Here is a 26,753-nt window from a genome sequence, read left to right on the forward strand (position 1 = left end):
CTCTTTAAGAGTAAATAGCAAGAATTCTGATTTACAAGTTACCTCCCAAGTTAGTACCCCCCACATTTAACAGCAGAACCTTACACTGTGCTTTTTGGGAAAGCAGGGAAAAAGACAGTTTGAATATGTAAGACATCCCAAAACATACACACCCCTGTAACTGCAAGAACGTGGACAAGAGCACATCAGCTGCTCCCAGAAACTGCCTGGGTGTTGCTGAACCTTCATTCCTAATCCAAATTATGCTTTTCTGATTAAAATCATTAGTCCCAGGCTCTGGAAAGGGCAGAAATTCTGCTTCTCGTGTTTGGGGGTTCTGCTGGAGGGGGTTTTTCTGGTGGGGTACATATCTGGGCTTTGTAGCTCTGCCACCGTGTCCCAGGTGTGAGCTGTGAGCTACCAGAGAGCAGCACAAGCACACAGGTGTGTTTTACAGCCTACAGACTGTAGGTTACACCCCAAAAACAGCACTGCTGGCCCAGGAAAGGCTGGCACCTCCTGTGTATTTGGGGTTTAAGCAGTGAGGGGCTGGGTGTTTTCCCAGGGCAGCATATGAATGCTGAGAGGCAGGAATGAGAGCTCCAAAGCAAGGCATGCTGCTCAAGATGGTGTAGGGAGAAGATAAATTAGGGTTTAAGGTGCTAATCATTGTTGCTTTTGGCAGGATAAAGGTTTTTACAGAGGGCTACTACTGCTGGAGCAAAAGCTGCAGGGTCTTGAATCACAGGAAAATGCCACCACTTTTTTTGGCAGGCAGCTACTTTTCCTAGGTGGAAGAAGCTCACTTCAGTACGGGGTAAAATCAAGGCCTGCCCCTAGAACACTACATCCACACCAAGGGACCAAGTGGTCTGGGTATTTTATCTTTAAAATTCTGCACAGGCAAACATAAAAGCTGACCCATACCAGCACTGGCTGCCTTCCTGGATAATCTGGGTCAGTGAATCCTCCTTCATTTGATCTGTAGCTTCAATTTTGACCAAGCAGACTGCTCTGCTGAAAGTTTCCTGCCTCAATCCCTGCAGCAGGATGGAGAGAACTCTGTCCATCCTGGACAGTCTCATTCACTTCCCTAGGAACACATGACTTTACTGACAGCAATCAGCCAAAATAATGAATTTTCCTCATTTTTTTTTCTTGCCATTTTAAGGGTGGATAACCATTTAATTAGTTTTCACCCTCTGGGGCTGTAAGTTCTTGTATAATTAGATAATGAGCAATTATTATTAGTGCATTTTGTTCTCACATGGCACTAGGTGGATTCCAGCAGTGACCACATTTCAAAGGTTTGTGTTCCAGGTTATTATTACCCAGTAATGCTGCGAGAACACCTCTCTCACAAAAACACTTTAGAGGGGACAAATCTACCAGTTATTACAGGTGCTAACATAAATCCCACCTTGCTCTTACTGGACTTGTCCCACATGATTTGTGCCAATACCCACTACAACAGGAAAACCCTAAAATATTCCAGGGAGATGATGTGGTTGTGTCCTTCCCGAAATACCACCTTTCATGTCCTTAATGCCACCCTTGCTTTTCCTGCTTTGGCAGGGAAAGCCAAAATCAGGGTTACACTGAGTGGTTTAGAACAGAAAGTTCCAGGCCAACACAAAGATTTCAATTTGGAGTAGCCCCCAGAAGCGCTGCTGTGCTAAGAAAAGTGCCTGATGGTAGTCAGGACTTACAGGATCTACTTGCACTGAGGCCAACAACTGGCAATTAATTAATTCGTTAAAATGCCTGGCGAGATTAAAAACGGGCACGTGGTGAGAACATGAAGATCTTGAAACCACTTAGGCTTTAGGGCAAACAAAAACCAGATGGGAGATGGGTGCAGAGATTAAAAGGTGAAATAAGGGGCCCATATCTGTCATTATTCCTGCAGCTACAGTTTAATTACTACTCCTTGGCTTTGGGAACATAGATTTTTTTTAAATAATAATTTTTTTAAAAGGTATGTGAAGTAACATGAGTTCTGCAGCTGAAGATACCATCCCAAGTATCTACTAAAACTCTTAATGTGCTTTATTCGTGACCCAGAATAGAAACTGTTTCCTTAATCTTCAATGTTAAAGTTGCTTTCAAAAGGAAAACCAAAATTTAAAAAAAAACCAAATAAACCAATTGAGAAATAAAGCCCCATACTGCCTCTCCTCCCTGAACTTCTCCTTTTTCCAGCAGCACCACAACAGAATTCAGCATGAGGCACAAAGAAGGTGAGAAGCTGTTCTCCAGCTGTTTGGGCAATAAGCAGATGTGCACAGAAATCTTGTTTTGTGCAGCTGTTAGTCGGTTCAATGGGCTGCAGCACCAGGTTACAGGAAGGTGAGCAATTTACATGGAGGATGTTATTAAAGAGCTATTTTAACATTGTACTGCAGGGAAGGTAAGAAGCAAAATTAGCAGCCTGATCTGAATGGAAGAGTTTTTTTCTTGAGGCCTATAATGGCAAATTTGCAGTGGCTTACAGCACCAGGACAAGAAGCCAGCCCAATAGGAAGGAACAAGCATGACATAGCAGAGCCTAAATAAAGCAAAATTCTAGCTGAAATACTTGCTGAAAAAGTCCAAATTAATTTCCTCTAATACCATTCTTAGTTAGAAAATAGAAGCAGGTATATTTGGATTTAAAAAAAAAAAAAAAGGCAAAACAAAACAAAAAAAACCACCAATTAAAAAGTGCTCAAAAATCCACACCAAACCCAACAAACAAACCTCCCTTTCAAACAACAACCAAAAGCCCCTCAAAACTAAATCTTTCAGAGTTTTGGAATAGCTAATGGCACTTGTTTGTGGAAAGTAGCTGAAGTGCCCACAGGGAGGAATTCTCTATTGAAAAAGTTGACCAGCAAATGTTGACTGAGCTGTATTTAGTCCTTTCCACACAAAAGCCATCAGGCAAAACAAGCAAAAAGGGAGGAGCAGGGACCATGAATTAGTACTGAGCAGAGGTATAGCCAGATGTACTTATTTCTTCCCAAGAATGCAGTGATGGAACACAAATTTGGGGTTAAGGTTACTTTTTTTCCCTATTAAAATCCTGCCTATCTGCATCTGTCCCTAAGATAACAAGTGTTTGGCTCAGCCACTGAGGCAGATGCATCCAGAGCCAAACTGCACATAGTGGCTCCATCTAAGCAAAGCAAAGCCATTATCCCACCAGGAAAAGATGCCTGGGGAACATTCCCCCAGCCCAGCATGTGCAATGAGCTGGGGGAAGAAGCTGGTCGAGTTCATTTCAAAAGCCAAATAAATGCTCTGTGAGTGGTGGACCAGTCACTAATCCACTCAAGTCCTTCTAAACACAAAAGGTCAAGCCCACATGCACTTTTTCCATCAGTTAAAATCAGGGATGCAGGTGGAATAGCACATGCAGTCAATGCCAAGGAGACTTTTCCTAAACAGAGCATCATTATATGGCTTCTGTGTTTTGCCAAGGATGCTGAGGTCAACACAAGGTAAGGGCCCTTCCCACTTTGCAGTATGGAGGTTGAACTAGAAAGATTCCTGCCCAAGGATAAGGATTTTTTAATTCTTAACGAAAAGGACTGGAGTATTGGCTAAAGGATGGAGTATGACAGCAATCAGTAGACAATGTGTTATTTTGCCATGTCAGATTTCCTCAGCTCATGATGGTTTTGTGATGGAAGTTAAGTTAGAGAAAAACTGACAGAACTGCGATTTCCCAAAGGAAACAAAGCAAACATAATCTACTTTGAAAAAAATCTGATTTTATTTTTTGTATTGAAAAGACCTGTCAATTTAAATAGATGTTTATTTCCATTCATGGTCTCAACCAGTGTTGTGTGTTAACATTATTCAGAACTGTATAAAAACCCATCTGTGTTACATTGGTTAACATCCTAGAACACTGGGGGAGGGGAGGGTTTGAAGCAGCTTAACATTAAAAATAGGATGTTCCCAAAAAACTTACAACTGATGCGGCATCTTCTATTCTAATTTTAAAGGAGCTGAAGCATTTTGCAAATACAATTCAAGTTATTTGGTCTTCAAAAAAACTTTAAAACCAGATTGCTTTCATAGCAGTATTGAAGCTGTCAGCTGAGACAACACATACACAACACTCCTGTGTGTGCAAACACATACATGGAGAACCACACCGAGCACAACTGGAACACCCCATTCAGTATTTGGATTACAAATGTGCTCCTTTGAATCCATGATCACAGTTAATTTAAAATGCTAGTTTCTTTTTTTAATATACACATGGTTTCCATGGAAACCCAAGATTCTGCACAATCAACTGACATTTATTACTCACGGTGCTGTGAAGTTCTCTAGTGAAGGGGCCAAATTCCAAAACCTTTACTCAAACATGCACATACCTCACTGAAACCAGTGGACAGGGGAGAAGATGGTTTAGAAAAGGGGTTGCAGGGTCAAGGTCTAGATTTGAAAAACCACATGACAGATTGTCATTTTAAAAAAGTTTTTAAGTCATTCTTTGGTTTATTTCCATGATTCCCAACACTGTCTGAAAAGCCCAGAGACAGTCACATGAGAAATCATAGCTCTAAAGCAAGCCCACAGCATTTTAAGTCTTGTGTATTAAAGGTTTAGAAGACTACAGGAATTCAGAGTACCCCTTACATTCACGTCCCCAAAAATCTAGTGACTGCTTAAGTGCATGCACTGAGGCACGACCGGCATGCCTGTAAATTCATATTGTTCAAGTTAAGAGTAAATATAGCTGCAAAAAACCCCACCCACCTAAAATTAAATGGTCATTACTAGCAATACTATAGTGACTGTCTTGTTATTAAAGAAATGCAGACATGGTTGCTGCCCCTTTGGCTCACTCAGCCAAAGGAAGCTGCCTGCTCCATTTAGAAAGGAAGCACATTTTAAGAGTCCAAGGGAGTTTAATATTTCCGTGTTTCTGGGGTCAATTATTAATGTAAAGATGTAGACAAATGGCAAGTATATGAAAGCATTTCTCATACATTCCAAGGTTTGGAAGTCAAGAGCAGATCTTGACTTCCTTATCCTTAAATGTTATGGTAGGCTTCGAAAACCAGTAAGAAGTAATATAATATTTCTGTGGAAAGCAAAGTAGAACTAAGTCTAGCTAGCATTTGTATGCAAGCAGTTTTTGCTATGCTTAATGTAAGGCAGATTTTATTGCAACTATAGTTACCAGTCTGCTATAGGAAAAAAACACAGGCAACTATACTCAAAGAAGGTGGCTGATAATTACTAGTGACAACTTCTATTTTTTTAGAACAACTCAGCTTTAATGTACTTTCTGGAAACAACATTTTCATCACTGGTTTTCACTTCCTTCCCCATCCCATGTTAAGTATCAAAAATCAAGACTGGATAAAATGAATTGTGGCTATTTACCAACCAACATAATCTATTCCAATATTATTCTTAACTGGAACAAATATAAGTCATTCTTTATAACCTACTGCCACTGGTTGTTTATAAATATCTGCTTGTTGCAATAAACATTGGTCATTGAAATATTCATTTGCAGTAACTACTTGGCACTAGGTTAATATACTTGTAAAGTTTAATGGAAGTGCTTCTAATGTACATACAAGCACTTAAAACATCAGACTTTTTAAAACTTAGTTCTGGGGCTTTAAATATTTATAGTTACAGTTTTCACAAGCATTTCTGAAAGTATTAAATCTGTTCAATAAGTTTCAGAGGCTCTTGTCTCAGCATACCTAAGTTTCTTCAACAATTACAGAATAGCTAATTTAACATTCTTGCTTCCTATGCTGAGACAACAGGGTACAAAATTTAGTTATAAAAAGAGGCATTTTTGGTCAGGCTGACCCTCCCAGCTGTCCCTTAACAAAAAAGAAACACAGTTCAAACCTGTCTCCTCTCTCCAGAAAAAAAGACACCTAAGGCCACAAATGTACACTTGCCAGAACATCAGGTGTTTCTCCATTTGTGCCAACATTCCCACTTAGAGAAATACAGTCTGAAGGCCCCACCACCACCTTGAAGGGTGAACCATCTCAGAAGCCAGTTTAGGCAGCAGTGCATATGAAACCACATTACATCAAAACAGTGTGTTAAAGTCATTCCAGCTACTTCAACTAGTTTTCAACAATGTTTAATCAAAATTCCTAGTTGCAGGAAAGAAAAAAAAAAACCCCAAACTTAATGTAGAGAGAGGCATAAAGATGCAAAGATAACCACCACAATGATAGCAAAAACTCTTGTTTAAAGGTTTTCTTATGCTAAAAAAGGCACACAACCCTTTGTGAACTAGAGACAAAAGCTAGCAGGACTACAGCAATAAACCCAGAAGAAAAAGCCTACCAGAATTACCCAATTGCCTACTGGGAGTGAACAATGAAGTAGACAGGCTGCTCTTGCTCCGTTTTGTTTGCAGGGAAGTGGTCAAATTTAATAGTCAAATTTAGCCACATTAAGAAACATTTAACAAAAGCTACCCCAAGAAACCAGAACAAAACCTGACGTTTGGGTCAAAAGGCCACAGACAGGCCCTTCCATAGCATGTAGCTGAGTGAGTTCAGAGATTGGCAATGAAAGAAAAAAGCTTTAGACATGTGATGGGAACAAGCTTTGGGATTTATCGAACAGTCACACCAAGCTTCTCCAGCACACGCACTCCCTTTTCTTGGTATTCTTGTCGGGTCATCCAGAAGTTGTCTTTGTCTTTCATGATGTCTGCTAGAACAGCACCCCCGAGAAACACCATGTGCTTCCGACGAGGGGGATCTTCGATTCGGATCTTAAATTTCTGGGAAGAAGAAAATAAATTGTTAAGAGGATTCTTGAAGCAAAGCCTTGCCAAAGAAAATTGGGCTTTCCACCGGAACAATGAAGTGGAAACTGTCTAGTGAGAAAAATGCAACTAAAAAAACTGAAATGTTAGCACAGGGCATTCTGTGCGAGCTTCCAGCTTGCACAACTGAAGTAAAATAATAACTTTGCAATGGAAATCACACACAGCTACAGCCACTTGCTGAAAAACTGTACTTTCAGTATATCAGCAAAAAGCCCAGGATTCAGAATACCGACAGAAAATTAGAGACCAAATTTTTCATTTCAGGAACACTATTAAAAGTGAAATAATTAATTCCTAATCCTTGATGGCTGAAATTATCAGAAGTTACCAGATCATCAAATCACAAATATTTTGGAATTTACACAATCTAAACCAGCTTAACTAATTAATATTCCCTTAACTTTCAGTGCTAAAGCTCTAACTTCAAGAGCTACAAAGAGAGTACAAAGCTATGACTGAAATACTGTCTCAAATGTAAAATATTCTGTACAATTGAGTCATTCCACAGAAGACCTTCAGAGAACACTGTATGAAGAACCAGGGAAGTTCAATTCAGTTCACCATTAGAAACTACACTCAAAGGAAGTGTTACCTCTGTAATGTGTGTGTTACCTCTGTAATGTGTGTGGCTGTTGCCTGCTTATCACAGTAACAAATGGAAAAGGGAAACTTGCTCCACCTGAAAGTGTGTTAGAGCTCCAGCCTCTCTCACTTTTGAGCATTTCAGTTGTAATACGAACCAAAATTTTCACAGATTAATTTTTTTTTTTATACTCAATGACAACTTTAAGGCACAGAAACTCCTTAGCTTTGTTTGACCAACACTACAATTTGTGTCCTGCTATTTATCAGCCTATTCTACCCAAGGCTTGGGAAATTACCCACTACTAGCAGGGTCTAGAAGGGAACTTCATTACAAGAGTGTACAAAGCAGAGGCAGGGGCGTGAGGAAGGAGGGGCAGCGGTTTGGCAATCGGCGGGGAGGGCCACCCGCAGCCCGAGTCATTCCTGAATCCCCGCTTCCCTCTAGTGGGGATTCAGGGGAAGCCTCTGCAGCCCCGGCTGCAGCAGCACCCCATAGCCAGACCCACCGAGAGCTTCTCCACGTCTCCTTTCAGAACCCGCTCCAGGTAGAGCTGCTTCAGTTCCCGCTCCAGCCGTGAAGGCAGCCCAGGGTACATGGTGGATCCTCCAGACAGCACAATGTGCTTGTAGAACTCAGACCTGACCAAAAAAAAATTGTCTTTTTTGTAGTGTGTATGGTTTACAGACAAGGGAGTAAATACAAATCTAAAAAACGACACAAAATCAAGCTACACAATTTCAGCAGACTTGCTTATACTTTCCCAGAAAGCAGAAATAAAAATATTGTGCTTCCAAGATTTTATCTTTGCTCATTCTTATTGAAATAGTTTCCAGACAACCTGTTAAGCTCCAAATGCTCAGCCTGAGCCCCATTCCCAGCATACACCCTTCTCCCAGGTATATCTTAAATTTCTTTATTAGTGTCTAAAGTGTCTAAACACATTACTAGCGTCTAAAGCAAAAGTTGTTACTTTGAAGATAGTTCTTGCATCACCCCTGACACAGGATTTTAAACGTTCTGCTCTTACCTGGTATCAATGTCAGCAGCCTGGATGGTGTTGAACAGCAATTCAGCCACACCAACCCCTTCAACATTGATTAAATGAGGCTGGAAGAGAGCCTCCGGTGCCTCAAACCGTTCTCCACCAACTTTGATAATCCTGCCATCTGGGAGCTAGGGAAGAAACAACACCATTGAAAAGACTACTTTTAGCCACTTGAATGCTTAAAAAAAAAAAAAAAAAACCAAGAGGAAATGACCTACATTGCTCCCAAATGTTTTAACACAGGAAATTGTTGATAATTGTCAGCACTGCAAGAAGTCATTCAGTAGTACTGAAAGAATATACAAATTCTTTAATCACTCTGCAATTCACTTGGAAACATCAGGGACCAGACACATCAATACTGAGCTACCAAATATTTCCTTGCAATACCAACTCCTAGTATCAATGAAAAAAATTATCTTACAGCAAGAATAATGCTTTTTTGCAAATTTTTCCAACTGTGATCACAAAGTTTCCACCAAGAGCAAGTTTACCTTTTCTAACAGAAGGTATTAGCCTCACATCTCACTGCTGCATGGATGAAGCTGAAACAATTTCATATGCTTTCTCTACACTGTCACTACAAATTCCTGTACTGTAATATTAAAATTTCAATTATCTACAGTGAAAAATGTGAGTGCAAAGTCTTACAGAAAATCAGAAAAGAAAAAAGCCTGCAGAAGAACTTCCCAGAACCAATTTGATTCTACAGGCTGAGAGGTGAGCTACTGCCAAGAAAAATTGTGAAGGAATCAAAGGTAAATGCTACCTGAATTTAAACCTAGGGAGTTTAGGATGGGGAAAGCTGTCTTGAGATACTCACTGTGTAGGATTCAACTAGAACTGTGGTCTCTAGTGCCAGCTTCTGCTCCTGCTCAATGTTGTATCCCACGTAACACAACTTCTCCTTGATCATGCGAACCGTCTCAAAATCAGCAGAATGGTTGAAAGCATAACCTCGCAGCAAGAGGAGCTGGAGGGAGCACAAAAAGTCAGTAGTAAGTGAGAGGAACAGTCCAGATCTCACAGTAGAGGGGTAGTACATTTAGACACATATCTCTGTTCACCTCCCTTTTTAAGTGGCAAATTTGGGTATTAAGAGAAATTTGTCCCAGTGTATCTATTATCCCCAGAAAAGCAGCAGTGTTACTCCAAAGGGGAATTTTCTTCATCATTACAACTTGCAGCATAACCAGAAGAAAGACAAATTTTAAAAAACCCAAAATAATTCTTCTCTTTAGAACTTCACTTCAGAACATTCCCGTATTCCAGTTTAACCATGAGATTTGTCAATCCAAGATGCTGCTTATACTTAAAATGCCCAAACAAATTGTCTATCAAACATGCTCTCTTATTTAATAATCAGGGAAGAATCACTATTTTCCATACTGCAAGAAAGTCTTTCTGAAAACAGATGAGTAGAGCTGAGAGAATATAATTTAGCTTTCACTTTAGGTATTGAGAAAGCCAATTTTCAAGCTTTTCCTTCCCAAATATGGAATAAATTCCCTTCCTACAAGATTGCCACTAAGAAAATGTGACGTCTGTGAATAACATCAATATCATCACTTGTGATTTAGATGAGAAAACATCTAAAGTAAGAACATCTAAGTAAGAACAAACAGAAGTAACACAGAGAACACAGGAGTTCTTAATGTAATTAACAAGAATAATAAAGGGAAAATACACAGTGGTTTCTCACTATCCAGGGATTTTGACTTGAAGCAACACACCACAGATACCACCTCACCCTTAAACCCTTTTCCTGCAGCTTACCTTGATGAGGTACCTGGTGATATCCCTGCCAGCGATATCTAACCGTCTCGTGAGGTGAGGGAGGGAGAAGCCTTCATAAACTGGGCAAATGTGAGTCACACCATCCCCAGAGTCCACGACAACACCAGTCAACAAACCTACAAGAATTGGGGGAAGCACAGCTTTTATTGCACTTCCATAAACAGAGCAGAACAGCAGCAAGTTTAAGATAGGATTTTTCACTGTAAACTGATAGAACCTCTCTTCCCTCAGTCATCAGTGGATATTAAACTTCAGGTTTTCAGAGTAACAAATGCTTTCTTTTTTTTATTTTTATTTTTATTACTTTTACCGAAATGTTTAGAACTCTACCACTCACAATTTTATGTGGTGTTTTGACATCTTAAATTGCACTCTAATTAAAGGGAGTATCTACACTCCCTTTAATTCTAAAAGTATCTAACTCCCTACTAAATTCTTATTGGGGCACAAATTCCTCCACAGATTCAGCTGTGCAATCTTATATTAACTTCTGAAATATGAAGAAATCTAGAGCTATTCAAGCCACAAGTTTACCTTGTTAAATTCTTAGGACTTGTTGATTTTTACTGGTATACAAAAAACCAAATACTTTCATAAGGTAGAAAATACTTGGACTATACAGCACATGCCTAATATTTCCTCACACAAGTGGCATTAGGCTGAATGAGATCCACTTTCTTAGACTAAAAAAAATCAACTCCCAAGAAAAAAAGTTAGCCACAAACTATTAAATTCTGAAGTATACGAAACAAATACCATGAACATGCAGAAACAGAAGTTTCTGTACTTAGGAGGCTAAAATCAATGATGAGAGTTAATCAGAAAACACTTTTATAGTTTCTCAAAAGCTACCTAAATTAAGAAACCATACTTTAAGGACAGACCTTAGAAATGTGGTGCAATGAAATGAGGCACATCTCTATATAACTTTAGCCACTACTTTAATCTTTGAAATAATATAAGTAAGTAGGATGTTTTAAAGGACTTTTTTTAAAAAAAAAATTTCTAAAGCAAATGTTTGATTTATGTGCCCCTTGATTTTTACATCTTAGAAGGTCTTCAGCTTTGTTTTAAATGATGGTTTGTAGAAACACTGCAGACTACTCTAAGTTGTCTCATGTTCTGCTATTCACAAAGTAATTGAGCACTACACAGAGTAAGGTACATGTACAATTACACCAGAATTTAAGACTGTAGATGTCAGTTAATTAAATATTTGTAAGGAATCAAACCAAAGAAAACTAAGGGGGGAAAACCTAATAGCACAGACTGCAGCAAGTAAAATTAATACTCAGGTTTGCAAAAGTGGTTTGGTTCAAGTAATTATATTGACTTGCATGGCAGAGCCACCCTTCCAGTACCCCACTGCTTTTGGTCCTGGACAGACACTACAATGACACGTTAATGGACATGGATATTTGTGTCCTGCTATGTAACAGCTCAAAACACCAAGTCACCAACAAACAGATGCAAGGAGTCATGGTATTAGAACTGATGTGCTTGAGTAACTTCTTAAAATCCTAGATGGACTGAAACTGATGGTAGAATTTCCATTTAATTCAGTCAATCCGTAATTTTCTGCTCAGGCTGAGGACCACTTTAATTTAGTTTACTTACAGCAAAAGACTCAACTTTTTTTTTTCCCTTCCTCCCCCCCCAAAATAGTGCAAAAGTCACAGGATCGTTTTCTTGAAATTCCTCTCTTACTCATGGTAAAAAGTTCTTCCTTTTTCAGGAAAAACAAAGTAAGCCATTAAGTCTTGATGCCAAAGGCAAAACAATTACACCCTAAAAGAGTTTTGAGGAACCAAGTTTTTTACATTTATCCATGAAAACACCACCAACAGTGGTACCTATCAACAGCTCCTCCAAACAAAAAGCAAGCTGTCAGTCAGAGCTGAGCCTCCTTAGAGAACAGCACGGACACAGCCCAACACATGGTGATGCCATGGTAGTACTTGGGCTCAGCAACACATCTGGAAACTAAAGAAATTTTAAGTTAATTTTGCCTACCTTGAGCATACAGAGTAAGAACAGCCTGGATGGCTACATACACCCCAGAAAACTGGTACGTCTCAAACATAACCTGTAAGATGAAGGCAAAAATTAGCTTCTGAAACAGGCCAAATACCTCAAAGAAATTTCATTGGTGTTTGAAAACTGTATTTCTAGAATTTTGCATTTTTACTAATCAAAAACACTTCCCAAGAATTTTCATCACACAGATGCCATAGGAACATTAGAAACCTATGTGCTTTGAGACAGCAAAAAGTACATTCAGTTCTGTATCTTACCTGTTCACACCAGACAAGCCAGATGAAATATTCCACATCCATTAAGCAACAAAAGGAAATATAAGAAACCCACACATCAATTTTTGCAGCTTTACACAAATTTTCACTTTTCCAAAGTGCTTAATGAGTGGGAAGCAGTACTTGTAGACCAGCCAAGCAGTTCATTACTGATGTGTGACTTGGGAATAAAATGTTTGTTTAAGATGTATGCTTTAAAACAAAATTGTGGCATTTTTCATTCTTCATATTAAGCCATACAGACTTTGTACAACTGCACACTGTGTCAAATAAAGACCAGACTCCTTCATGTCTTAATCTAGAATGAGCCCAGTATCACAGGTTGCTCTCTGGATCTGGACCACCTTCTTCCCTGCTTTAAAAGGTAGCCAATGACAAACTTTTAAATTTAGTGTAAAATCCACTAGAGAGAGAAAACTGCAGATTTGCAGAACTAATACTGAAACAGGAAAAGTAACTCCTTGTCTTGTACATTAGGTTCCCCTAATCACTGAACCAGTTTCAGTTAAGAAGCAGGACAAGATTAAAGAATGTAGAGTTTATAGGATCTTGTCTTCTTCCTAAACACAAGAAAAGGCCAAGTAAACAAATCATGCTGTACAGCAGTTTTCCCCTCAATAAGCTTTACCAGGAAAAATGGATGAACTCTGATTATTCCAACACATACAGAAGCTTTGCTTTTGCTACCCTGCAGCCTTCAGAACTCTTCTGCAACTTCTAGGATTAGAAACAGATTGAATCCTAAGTGCTCCCACAGCTCAAGTAAAAGATATCTAAATATTTTTGAAGATGCCTGACAATTTTAGAATTCTGAACTATTTAAAGAAACCTCCTCCGTTAGAACAGTGTGAAAAAGAACAGAAAGGGAACAGTTGAAAGGGCAGCAACTCAAAATAGATCCCCTTTGAGTAGTCATTGTCTAAACCCAACACTATTCCCATGGATATTTTCAAACAACCTGAGTGCTTATTAAATGAAAAAATAATGTAAGAAAAATCTAAATTATTACCTTCATACAATGAAATCAATATTCAAATGGCACAAGTTACTGCCTTTACATGTACCAAACCCTAAAGACTTCTACAAAACCTTTTATAACCTTTGGGGGTGTTGTAATTCTTTCTCTCAAGAAAAAAGAAATGCATTCTCCTCTGCATTACTTTCTTTGACATGGAAAATGCCTTGCAACAGGGCATGTACATTAACAAATCTTGAGATATAAATAGTGAGCAATATGCTTCCCTGAAAAGATTCTTCTTTACATAACAGCAGATTTTTGATTACCTACAAAGAGATGTTCTAACTGGGTACAGAAAGAATTAAAAACTGGGAAAAAATATAAGGAATCCTAGGTTGGATTAGATGAAGTGACTGTACTCAAGCATCTTTTGATTGCCACTACAGTCTGGCTGTTTCTGAGGGTGTTACACAATGAGAGTGCAGCAGATAAACAGCAAACACTCCATTAAGCTGAGGAGCAACCCGGGTCTTTTACGTGCTATGAGAGGAAAATCACTTTTTAAACACATATTTTACAATATAGCTGACATGTGAACACTTGCTGTCTTACTATTGCAGGTGGGCCTGACAAAGTGATGGAATGAGGAGAGAATTACTGGAACCAGAATGAAGGACAGCATATATAATTATCTATCATCTTTATATGGTCCAGATGACTAAGCTTTTCTTCTAAAATGTAACTGCACTGTTACTGCATCCCAAAATGCAGAGACATTATTATATTTACTGCAGGCTTTAGGAAGTATCTTCATTCAGTCCTCTGCCTCATACTGAGCTTGCATCTCTGGAAAGGAGGAGGCCACGTCAAAAAGAAAGGAGTATAAATACATTGCAGTTAAACTAATATTCCAACTTCTCATAACATTGTGCTCCATTAAAACCATTAGCAGAAACAATGAGCTTCTGTTTAATTCAAACTTAAATTTACAAAAATGGATTCTAGTTCTCACTAATCTTCTTCATCATGATCTTTCAATGTTATTCTTGCATCTTGCAAGATTAAGTATCTATAGTCTCTGGGGTAGTGTTAAGAAGGCAAATGAAGCAATGCAAATATTCTATCAGAATTCAGAGGCCATATTTAACTCTTGAATTTTTGGTATAAAATTACTTGGCACAAGAATAACTAAAATCCATCCTTTTGTATTTACCAGGAAAGCAGAAACAAGAGCACTACTATTGACAACTGAAAAGCAAAGAAGTCTGGATAGGAAATAGAGTCATTCCTGCTACATGGAGGCCACCCAGAATAACCTGCTCTGCCTATCACACCACAGCTGGCTGATATACAGTACATGGTATTACTAGTGTTCCATTACCTGATACTTAGGTCACAGAACCCTAATGTCCACAACTGCTAAAAAAAAAAAAAGATTAAAAAAAAAAAAGCTGAATTTAAATTGCACAGTATATTTTTTTTTTTTCACTTAACCTTTCCCAACTTTGCTAGACTTCATTTGCTCCCTGGTCACTGAAAGAAAGGATTAGTGCAAATGTATTCACTTCCAAATTGCAGAAAGCTGTGACATCAAAAGGATTTCAAAGGAAAGGTGCTGATAAATGTAAATTCTTAACAGACTAAGGAATGATTTTTGGGGAAATATATATATACAAGCTTTGATATTCAAACTTGTATGAACTGAAAATACCTATGATGCTTATGAGAAAAAAATTCAACAAAACAGAAAACTAAACATTCTGTTCTTGTCAAACATTACTCTCTTCAAACCTGAGTCTTCATCACAGGTAGAGGAGCTAAACAATATATATCTGACAAGCTACACTGAATACAAGGTTCAGCTGGAACTTAGATCACCCGGGGCAGCACTCTGAGATTGAGGATGCAAGAACCAGGCTTTCCTTGATAATCCCTAGCACTAATTAAAGATTAGTGCACTGGCTGTCATCACACCTTCGCCTCAACTACCTCCAACAACACTGCTCCCTCCATCTGGTAAGCACCATCTAGCTCCAATCTCCTCTGCATTACTGGCTTATACACGTCCAAGTCATTTAAAGTAATTAACATTCATCCAACAACTAGTAATCAACATATCCTGGGTATGTGAAGACAGACTTGTATTTCCAATTCTGTGTTTAATGCTGCTATTAATGCTTGAGACAAGAAGCCTGCTTACAGCTTGTGAATGAGATCAGCTGGTTTGAATTTAAGCACAGTAGCATTCATGCCTATGGCTGAGAACGGGTTTTGGATAGGGAACAGAACTGCTTTGCTTCACACAAAGCAGTGTTGCTGGAACAAGGAATCTCTCAGTGCTCCAATGACTGTATAGCAGCTCCCACTAGGCACACATACCTCCACAATCTTCTCCCTGTTTTTAGTCGGATTCATGGGAGGCTCTGTGAGTAGTATTTTACAATTTTTTGTGTCAATATTAAGTTTTTCTGGTCCAAAGGTGTAATCCCAAAGGTGCTTCATATCATCCCAGTTTCGAACTATGCCATTCTCCATCGGATAATTCACTTCCAGCATCGATCGCAGTTCACTGGCTTCATCACCAACCATCAGATCCTGTAACATTTTAATACAAAAACATGTCAGTCTTTACAAGGTTTTCTGATCCTCAAGAATGACAGTGAACTGCTTCAGCCCGTGTCCACTGTGTTCTTAAACAATGCCCACATTTTTGAATCACGTGCAGGTACTTAGGAGAGAAGTAGAATATATTTCATGTAATATTTAAATTTGGCTCTTACCCATCCCACAGCTTTTCCAAAATAAACATTATTATATTTGATTTTTTCAATTAACTTTTAAGAAACCAATAAACCCTGTTAGAGCTAGAGACTACAAAGACTTTTTAAGTACAGATGTTTCTCCACTGACACCTTCAAAATTATTTTACCAAATACTAATTTCTAAGAGCCGAGATGCAAAACAGCACATAAGGGTAGTAGGTGGGATTGGCAGAATATTTTTCCATGCATGTTGCAAATTTCTGTGCACAATACCAAAAAAGGAATAATGAGTGGTGAATAAGCATACCGACCAGGAGCAAAAGCAAATAAGAGATTATAAATTCCACACCAGACATTAAAAGAAACAATGGTTTACATATTGCCTGTGTCAATAGGGTGTGAAGAGACACATCTGAATATAAAATATAACCTCATCTGTTCCTTGCCAAAAGTCCCAAGCCAGAAACCCCAGTAATGCATTCTTGCACAAACACAACCAACTAATGCAATTTGTATAGTCATTTCACACTGATTAAGCAATCTGTTTATTAACGTTAGTTATGCAAACATTGCACATTCAAATTAGTAGCATCACATCTTCTCCTTTCCCACGTATTTCCCACAGGAAGTATGCACAGTAACATCTTATCTTTGCTGCTCATTATATCCCATATTTTTCTAAAGAAGCCTGAACTGACTTACTTGTACTTAGGCTGTAAGAACGTATTTCTAGGTACCATTAGTTCTTGTGTCCATAATAATATTAATTGCACCAAAAAAAAAAAAAAAAAAGCCAGCTGCTTCATCCTAACATATGCCACAACAGTTTGCAGTTGCTGTGGCACAGTGGAAGTGAGTTACTCAGCCTACTATTCAATGCCAGGGAAAAAAAAGATGCACAAGAGAAAATCTGGCATCCGGTTTATAACACCTATTTTAGAAGTAACCTAAGCAGTTGCTGTTGACTATATAAAAAGGAAGTTAATTGAAAATAGTTTAAGTGAAACCATTCCTCTTTCACCCCCTCTCCCTGACAAGGTGTTTTATTTGTTTTCCCTTGCACAGCAGATCACACTTCAGCTTTTGACTGTAGAGAAGACAAAAGTCAAGACTCCAACACTTTCAATCCAAAGCACTCTGGTGAAACCACACTATGAGAACTCCACCATGCAGCCACATTACTCATGAGAATTTAAGACAACACAAACTCCACCAGTTAGAAGAATCAGCCTTTTTTGTGCACTGCTCTTTGAGGCTGCAACCTGACCAACAGGACACAGCCCAGGAAAAGCTGCTATTCAAAGGTGCAAAGCGTAAGTTGCACAAAACTTTCACATCCTTTTAAAACAAAGCTAAAGGGCAGAACAATTGTTCTCTCTCGAGAACATCAGCACTAGTACACTAACAAACACGTACACTTGGCAGTTGAAGAGGAAGAAGGACAACACTACCAAATTTGCAAAGAGGAATCAGTATTGTGGCATCCAATATTTCCATCACTTCAATACTCAGTAATATCTGCCTAACTGAAATCTGAACATTTCTTCAAACTCTTGGTTTGTTGTGTTAAACAGAGCAATTTCTACTGTTAAAGATGCAGAGTTCATGTTGATCTTTCACTGTTATTCTTGCATCTTGCAAAACTACAGGTTACATAGCATTTAAAAGCAATACATAAAACGTTCTCATTAATTAGTTGCCAGTAAACCAAAGCAATGAACAATGTTCAAAATAAGTATGTATTCAAATGTAAAATGTAAGACAAGACAAAACAATGAATAGCATTTAAAAAATAACATAACAGCTACTAGGTCTCATCAAGCAAAAATGGTAAACAAAAAGCACAGGGGCACCTCACTTACCATCATTTTGTTATTCTACTTCAACAGGTCAAGAAAGGTGAAGAAAAGGTAGAAGCAAGAAAGTCAGAAAAGGCCTAAATGAAATTCTCAAATTATTTTAAGTACACAGTAGAATTAGGCTGAAAAGAGATGCATGTACAGCAGGAAATGATCCGAGTTAGTTTAGTTAGGGCCAAACTAACATTATCAGGACATCAGATTAAATTGTCTCCTTAAAGGAAGCTATTGCTACACGTCAGTGGCAAGTCATGTTTTGGCTTCCTAGACTGCAAGCAAGATCAGTGTATCAGCCTCTCATAAACAGGATTCTGTGTATATATATTGTGTAACAGTGGAGCTTTACCCTGGGCTAGGTGTGTACCTGAAATACACAAGACTCTGCACAGGACAATTGACCATAACTAGTTCTGACAATTGCTAAATTTAATTTTTATTTTGAAAATTCACTCCATATATCCAAGAACTGAAAACTACTCCTTAGTACTGACTTATTAATACCCCCCCAAACCTGCTGCAGACTAGTACATCAGAAAAAGCCAAGAGCAGCATCTATACTTATGGTTTTAGTTGCAATTTTAAGCAAAATAATCCCAGCAATAACTGAATTCCTGAGTGGGATAAAAAGCTATATCCCTGCTGCTAGCTGAAATGAGAATCCATAAGGAAAATATGGCCAGAGTAATTTGAAATTAGTAACTCAATGGATGACCACTGTTTTGATCAGTTTCCAGGCTCCTTTAACAGTTTCTGAATTCCACAGGAGTGCAGCTTTCCTGAATAGTTTTGAAAAGTGAAACTGATAATCTCCTTGCCAGCTTCCTTTACTCGGTTTTAAACTTATCCTGTTAGAACTCGCAGCATATGCCTAGAATTGAATTTTGGCATAAAACTCTATCTGCTAAAATAATTTTTTTTAGGAAATCTGTAAGATTCTCACAAAGAAAAAGAGCACTCACACTTAACAAGTCTTTCTACTGTATTATCCTACTGGGACACCCAAAGTGTCTGTGGCAGGGATTTCTTCTCTTGATACACTGCCTCCTTAAGAAAGGGTGACAAGCTGTTATAGGCAAATTATATAAAACTGGCAAGAATCTAGACACAGTTTATTCTCTTTGAAATACACCCACATGATCCATGCTCAAGCAGAAGACCAGCAATGCATGCAAGATGACCATTTACAGGTTCTTTTGCTGATCTCATAGCAATTACCAACTTCTACCTCCTACCTTTTCAATGCAGCACTGTTATCTGTAACAATATTAAATTATCAGATAATCAGAGGATACCAAAACTGGCAGGACAGGCTGTATTGAATGGGCTGGAAAGAAAACACGACTTCAACCGTGAGATTTCATGCAAGAAAATTTTGGGGGGAGTTTGGACTCATAAATCACTGCATAAGTCCATAAAACTTTACCAAGACCTCCTTTAAGGAGACTCCTCACATTAAGTTCAGGAAGATACCCAAGGAAATACCTCTCCCCAGATCTTACTAGAAAAAGGATTATGTTTTCTGTCTCCTTACAAAAAAGTCCTCTTTACTGTGAAAGGGAAAGATCTCTATCCTCTCAAACAAATTGTCCTAGCTGATACAAGATAAAGCATTATTGGGATAGTAATGAGACAAACCTACAACCATATTTTGGGAAGCTCTAGCATCTTTTAGCCTTTTGACTTCCTTGTATGGCCTTCTGCTGATACTACAACCATTTCACAGGCAGAAGCAGAAACCAAACAACTCAAGTTCTCCTTGTCAGCTACAGGGTTCTGAAAATTAGGAACAGGACTGGACTGATTTTTTTTAACTCTTCCTAAACTGCTGCTCAGAACAGCTAAGGAAAGCAAAATTGAAATCCTATCTATGTGTGGTCCTACTTAACCTTCACTGGCCTAAGTGGGCACTTCTACAGTTCTGCATTGCCTCCTGCTTCTCCCTCACTGTCCACCTGGAGTGTGCACCATGGTCTAGTAAGGCAGTCATTACTTTACCTGACCAAGAAATCCTTCTTTTTCAGCTGGATCAGCTCACTAAAGCAGATCACAACATGCCTGCACAAGCAGCATGACCAGCACAAGTTGAGAATTGCGTGGCTAGAAGCAAGAAGGGAGGATGTGACCACAGCAGGGCCAAGACATTTACCAAAGCCTATACAGCAGAAGCAACTAATAACATTTGAAGTGTTACTCTCTAATTACAAAATAAGTGAAAAATTATAGCTCCCTGGACTTCAGAAAATGAATTCTCCAACAGTGGTTCTCTCCTCATGCCTTGGAATAATGCCCCAAGACAAAGCAGCCTGAACAGAACCTCTCCATCTCTAACTGGTGTGGAGCACCTACGTCCATCAACAGCAAAAGGAAAACAAAAACCATAGAAACGATGAAACGCAAACACAGCCAAGGTTCAACATCTCATACAAGATCACAGATGATCAGCTCTGAGTAGAAAGCAAACCATACAGAAAAACCTGGAAACTGCAGCAGTTCTTCAGCACTGTCTCAAAATGCCACAGAACAGCTTGGTGACAGTCAGTCACTTCTGTCTGATTTCTGATCTTGGCACCATTTGCATTATTGGCATTTGAAGCCCCTTTTTGCTCAGAACCACTCCAGCCCTACCTGCTGCCTCCTCAGGTGCACTATCTGAAGGACTCCAATGCTTTAGATTACCTCTTCTTATCTTAGTATCTGGTGACAGGCTAAAATCCAATACAGAAATGAATCAAGAGATACTGAAACAGCATAAAAGGGAGTTAAGGAAAAAACATTTCCAAACATTACACAACTCAAAAGCTGCCCTAAATATTTTCATCTGTCAGAAAGAAATAACAATCAAAAATTTACCTTGATTTCAATGTTTCCTACTTTAGCAGTTGATCTTATAATGGGTCTGCCAACCAAAGCTGGAAAAATGTGCTCTGGAAAATTCGAGCCTGCATAGCCACATTTCACAAACTGAAAAGGAAGAAATAATTTTATTAGAATACGTATTACTTTTGTTTACAAATAGAAACCTGGTTTGGGATAAAAAATTAGAAGTCCAAATCTGAGACCATGTGCCCCACTGGAAACCAATTTAATTTATACTTTCAAATCAATTTTACACATTTTAGATGATGCATAGATTTTTAAAACTGAGTAAAAGTATTTTCCAAAATGTTTTCTGAATCAAGATTATCAGATTTTTGAGAAACAGTTTAAAATGAGTAGGTACATTGGAAGATGTAAGAGTTCAGTGGCAGGATTTCCTGCCCCTCCATCAAAAAAGTCCTCTAGCAAGCTGAAATCTGTAATTTTGTAATGGATCGCCTTATAACGGGTATCCAATAAAACCTAATTAAATCACCTCTCCAATTACGAGCACATGGTAGCATTATGAATTACACACCAAAAAAAGCCCCAAAACCTTATGAATTCAAGTTTCACACTCTTGTAAAAAGCGCTCAAATGTGAACTCACAATTCAGATGGATTTCTCAAAGTTTCATAATTTCCTTTAAGGATAAATTCTGCAGTAAGCACTTCTAAAACCACCAGCACAACCAAAACCTCAGATGATGGCAGTCCACACCAAACAGGATGCTCTGAAAGAGTGTTTATTACCCAAATATATACAAAAGGAAGCTTTATATCACTGGGTTCCAAGATAGTATACACACTAAGAAAACAATGACAATTTACTGAACAATAAAAAAATATATAGTCACTAGAGGAAGTACAGTTGTAAAATGTGAACTTTAAATGTGCCAGCAAGAAGTTTAGTTCACAGGGTTCAGCAAGCTGTGCTCTTCAGCTATCCTATTTTGATAGGGTACTTTAATGTATCATATTCCACTGTTCCGCCCACAGTTCATACAGAGAAGACTCCTCTTTTATTCTGATGCATACTGGGCTGTACATTAACATGCCAGAACAAAACCATTTTCATCTGCAAAACCACCCAAGCATTGAGGTGCAGCAGCAGTAACCCAGCACCCTGGGATCCCTTGGGTAGGAGGGAACCTCAGGAGCTGCATCATCCAACGCTGGGCTCAAACCAGGCACTGCTGAATTCTGAGCAGCTTGCTCAGAGCTTGGACCAGCTGGCTGCTGGGAGCCTCCAAGAACAATTCACAGACTCCTTGGGACCTTGCCCCAAAATGTAATTATCCACTGCAGGTTGTATTAAAAGCCATTTGCTAGAATTTTCCAAATATTCGCCGAGTTTTCTGAAGCGAGGTCTGAAGACTGCCACTGGAACAATTATCCCAGCAAAGAGTACAGCTAATTGCAGCTGAGAGGAATTCTGTCATTACACTAACGGTAACATGGAAAGTCACTTGTGCTGCTGCTCCTAATTATTCACCTTACTGCAGGAAAAAAGGGCACCTGTTGTGGAAAGAAATTTAGAGACCTGGTTACAGACAAAACCAAGACATATTTTCATTAAAGCTGGGGTAATAGAGGGGAGAAAGGATTTTTATTTTGTTCTTTTGTGACCCTCATTTCTTTCCTCCTTCAGTGCTTGCCCTCCAAAGGCAGAGCTGTTTAGAATACCTGAAGAACGACACTGTGTACACAACTCATTTCACTCATTCTACTTCAAACCCAGAATATTCTGAAAAGGCAAGTATTTATCAATTCCTTTGGTTATACTAAGGCCAGACCTGCCTAGGAGTTGTGTAGATCTTATCTGTGCATACAAGAATGCAGTGCTGCTATGAGAAAGCAAAGAGCAGCCACAAGCACTTCTGGATCACATCCCTGAGTACACCAGTATATCATATTTAGTAGATAGTCCATATCCACTATGGACAGGATATGGAATATCTAAATAAATCTTTACAACCTAAACCCCTGGAACATCCCCTCAAGAAGCTCCACCACTCAAATTTTTAAACTTCCAGTATTTATATAGCAACCCTGATATATGCAACCAAAACAATTACTGCACAAAAATCAGTATCTCTTGGCCAACCTTTAAAACACCTCTCAGAATCACATACAACTACACTGACCTAAAAACTGCTGACCTACAAAACCACAAAAATTCTTACTATTTGACATGAATAGTAACTTCCAGCCTCTTTTTGCATGCAGACCTTGATGCATCTTCTTGGGAAATTAACAAATTCTAGGTTTTAAAAACAGACTGTAGTTTCTCCAACCAGCCTGTAACATAATCAAAAACAGATTTAATTGATGCAAACTACAATGAGCGAGAATAAGCTTGGACATTGACAGTCTGTTTCCTACCTCTTTCTGGCCACAACAGAGAGACTTAAAAATTACCTTTTACAAAGTTTGATAGACTGAGCCATAGAAAGGACAGAATTCTAACTTCACATTTGAAATTTCCCCTTGAGTCTACATAAAAAAATCTGGTGAAGATAAGAACAAGCGAGCCTTCTTTGTCAGCTTCCCCATCAATGGGGACATGCCCACTGTAGTATTCTCCCTGACACCATCCTGAATATTCAGCTGGTTCTGTAGGTTTGTGATCACCTAACATTGCCTGTCATGGCTGCAGAAACAGGTAAAACTACCAACAGGAAAATGCACAGATCTGTACAGTAACAGACTTTGGACTCTCTTAGATATTTTGAAGGGGTACAGGAAACATAGGATAACTCTCCCTCCTGTCCCTTACAGGAAATCCTTCAAAATCTTCAAGTAAACGTTATGAACAGCAGTAATCTGGAATAGATTCTCTTTTCTAAGGTGCAACATTAAACACTCACTGTTCTGCCACTCTCAGTTTGAAACACTCTAATTCAAGTTCAGTGCACTTGTTTCTCTTCCACCTTTTACCACGCACTTTCCTCACAGCAATTATTGAATTACAATGCTCATGTTTCCAAAAAGAACACAAGCACTCCATGTATTTACCTATTTCTGCAAGAACTTCATCATCATTTGTTTTTGCACACATTTGCTATACATTCAGAATGTTCTAAGAACAGCTATTTAGCCTGCCTGTATGCAAGACCATGTATGTAATTTTTACCATATATAGTTTCTTCCCCATTTCGCTGTGGTTTATACTGAGTCTTTCACTTCCTCCTGAGTCATCAAACACCAAGAACTTGCATGTATTTAAGTGTTCTTTCAAACTAAAAGAATGAGGAAGCTTGCAAACAGGTCACGTGACTGCTTTTAAAATGAATAATAATATTCTTATCAGATCTCCCTGCTTGATCCTTTCCACTGATGCAACTCTCAAACAAAAACCCTAAACACAGTTACAACAATTTTACAGGCCCGTGAGTAACTTTCTGTTTGGCCTCTAACAATAAGAGCATCCACCTCTAATGCTTCAGACCTTTGAGGTGCCATTGCCTGCCTCCCACACTACATGTTGCAAGAACTTCCTTCCAGCCACTCACCTCTTCCTCAAAGATTGACTGCAGCCTGATGCATCAGAAGTCCTACTGCAGCCTAACAAGAACAGCAAATTGCAAAGACAAGCCTACTGTCAAAAATTCACCTGTTTTTCCAAAGATATTCTCCGTTTTTTAGCTATAAGTTTTCCGACACATGGAGAGAGATTTAATTTCAATCATGCTTTTAAGTGTGAGATAACAGAAATAATGCTAAAATAAGACATTTCTTGTCACATAGGTAAAATATTATTATCAAAATAGTGGCTTGACAATACAGAACTACTTGATATCTCCACATGCAATTGAGACTCAAAAATTTTACTGAATGGAATTTTTGTGCAGCTTAGTTATCTCAATCCTTGTTCAATTATCCCAAATCAATCTGAACATTTTGAGTTGACTGATTTAACAATTAAGACACTCTGACACTCTGCTCTCCCACCCAAGGAGCTGCCCAAAAACCCAGCACAACCCAAAACCACACAAGCTGAAGTGACACAGGCTCCTCTTGCACCATAAAGGCACCTTCCACTCCTGTGGTTATTTATATCCTGCTGGTCCAACTCATCGAGGGAAAAGCTGTATGGATCCAAGATGTGTCTGGAATTAACAGCATGCACAGATACCCCAGGCTGTTAAAGAAAAGTGTGTGGCACACCCAGCTTGGGAAATCTGGTTGGAAAAATTGCTTTTTCAGGTCACACCTGAGACCAGCCAAGGCACAACACTGCTGTCACCAGCAATATACTAAACATTTTACAACTCAGTGATTATTGCCATATAAAGGACCACACCAATGGATGAAGCTCTGATTTTTTTTTTTTTTTTTAATCTGGGCCTCACAATAGGAAGATTAAAGAAAAAAGAACAATAAAAGAAGTCAAACAAACCATAAAGCAGCTTCCATATCCCTTTGTAACAAGAAAATGCTATCTCCTCTTCTTTCCTTTTTCTAAATGATAGTGCAAAAAGTGCCCAAAGGCTCTGAACTCTAGCCCTATTAAAGATAATTTTTGCTATATGAGGGTTAACAAAGACATCAAAACTGTCAAAGCCCTAAACTGTCACATGTGATGTTCTTCTTCCTGAACCATTCTAACAATTTCAGATGCTAATTGAAAAACCCCCTAATTTAGGATGCTGATCTCTAATAAAATAATCCTTTGCCTCAAATATAAAAAAAATCCCTCTTTTTTGCAAGTGTCCATATAAAAAAAAAAAAAAACTTTGCATTTTTTTGCCATTCAAGAGATCTTAATGCCCCACCAGTTGAGGTAACTCTGCACATAATATTGCTTTACTAGGGGAAACCTGAACTGCTAAAAAAAAATTACCAAGGGGAAATATCCACCGATAGCATCTGATCTCCTTCTGCTTTATAATGGTATCTTTTTCACTTCCTGCCAAGGTGGTTCACAGCCTGACAAAAGGATGGATTTCCCAGCGGGTGGAGGCCAGAAAAGGTGGAAAGGATGGGGAGAAAACCTTTCATTTAGAAAATGCCGATTATGGAGGTACGCGGCAGATCAGAGGGGTACGAAGGTACGAAGGAAAGGATGATGCTCTAAAAAAACAAAAAAATAAAAAAAAAAACCCCAGAAAACCAAACATATTTCCCTAAAGTAATAATCCCGCAGACACAGGACACATCCTGATTGCCCAATGCATAATGCGCTCATTCAGAATTTTAAAAAATCGGTGTTTTTGTCCAAACGCGCGTTGCTCAGGGGACCGGCTGAGGTCACGCAGGGGAATCGGGACACCGAGGGTAGAACGGGACCGTGAGGGCCGGGGGCGGGCAGAGCAGAGAGGGCACCGAGGGCCCCGGCGGGCAGAGCAGAGCGGGCACCGAGGGCCCCGTTGGCCCGGGCACACCGGGCCGAGGGCCCACCGCCCATTCATTCCGCGGGGATGGGGCCGGGCCCGGCGGCGGCAGCAGGGCCGGGCGGGCGCGGCCCGCGGGCGGTGCCGGCAGGAAGCCGGGCCGGCTCCGGTGGGGGAAGACTCACCCGCCTTCCCCTTCCCCTCCGCCCCGGCGGCAGGGCGGCTCCCGGCGCCGCCCGCGCGCACTCACCCCGGTGCCGTTGTCGCACACCACCACCTTCCTGCCCAGCGTGTCCATCGCCGCCAACACCACCGACACGGCTCCGCACCGGCAGCACCGACACGACACCGACCGCGACAGCGGCACCGCCCCGAGCTCCGCCGGGCCCCCCGAGCGCGCCGCCCGCCCGCCGGAAGCCGTCAGCGAGCGCCGCCCGCTCCGCC

At 39.5% G+C, this 26,753-nt stretch overlaps 1 protein-coding gene across 2 annotated transcripts; it reads right to left on the minus strand.

Annotated features, from left to right (window-relative positions):
* Window positions 1–3,714: 3,714 nt before the first annotated feature.
* Window positions 3,715–26,749, minus strand: ACTR2 (actin related protein 2). 2 transcript variants are annotated; one of them, XM_030269256.4, is made up of 10 exons: window positions 26,560–26,745; window positions 20,969–21,079; window positions 18,122–18,136; window positions 15,877–16,092; window positions 12,241–12,313; window positions 10,207–10,343; window positions 9,254–9,403; window positions 8,413–8,558; window positions 7,891–8,023; window positions 3,715–6,751 (listed from the first exon to the last, which is right to left on the minus strand). In XM_030269256.4, the coding sequence occupies exons 1-10, from the start codon at window positions 26,605–26,607 to the stop codon at window positions 6,581–6,583; spliced, it is 1,200 nt and encodes a 399-aa protein (XP_030125116.1). In that variant the 5' UTR covers window positions 26,608–26,745; the 3' UTR covers window positions 3,715–6,580. The 2 variants fall into 2 exon arrangements, with proteins under 2 accessions (XP_030125116.1, XP_030125117.1); XM_030269257.4 differs by lacking the exon at window positions 18,122–18,136 and having other exon boundaries at window positions 26,560–26,749.
* Between the last annotated feature and the right edge of the window lie 4 nt (window positions 26,750–26,753).

This window comes from Taeniopygia guttata, chromosome 3 (genome assembly GCF_048771995.1).
Source record: "Taeniopygia guttata chromosome 3, bTaeGut7.mat, whole genome shotgun sequence".
Classification (NCBI taxonomy): domain Eukaryota; kingdom Metazoa; phylum Chordata; class Aves; order Passeriformes; family Estrildidae; genus Taeniopygia; species Taeniopygia guttata.

Coding starts and splice junctions, on each gene's coding strand:
- ACTR2 (XM_030269256.4), bottom strand. CDS start 26,607: ATGGACACGCTGGGCAGGAAGGTGGTGGTGTGCGACAACGGCACCGGG. Junction 21,080..26,559: donor TGTGCGACAACGGCACCGGG/GTGAGTGCGCGC, acceptor CTTCCTTTTCAG/TTTGTGAAATGTGGCTATGC. Junction 6,752..7,890: donor GAGACGTGGAGAAGCTCTCG/GTGGGTCTGGCT, acceptor TCTTCTTCCCAG/AAATTTAAGATCCGAATCGA.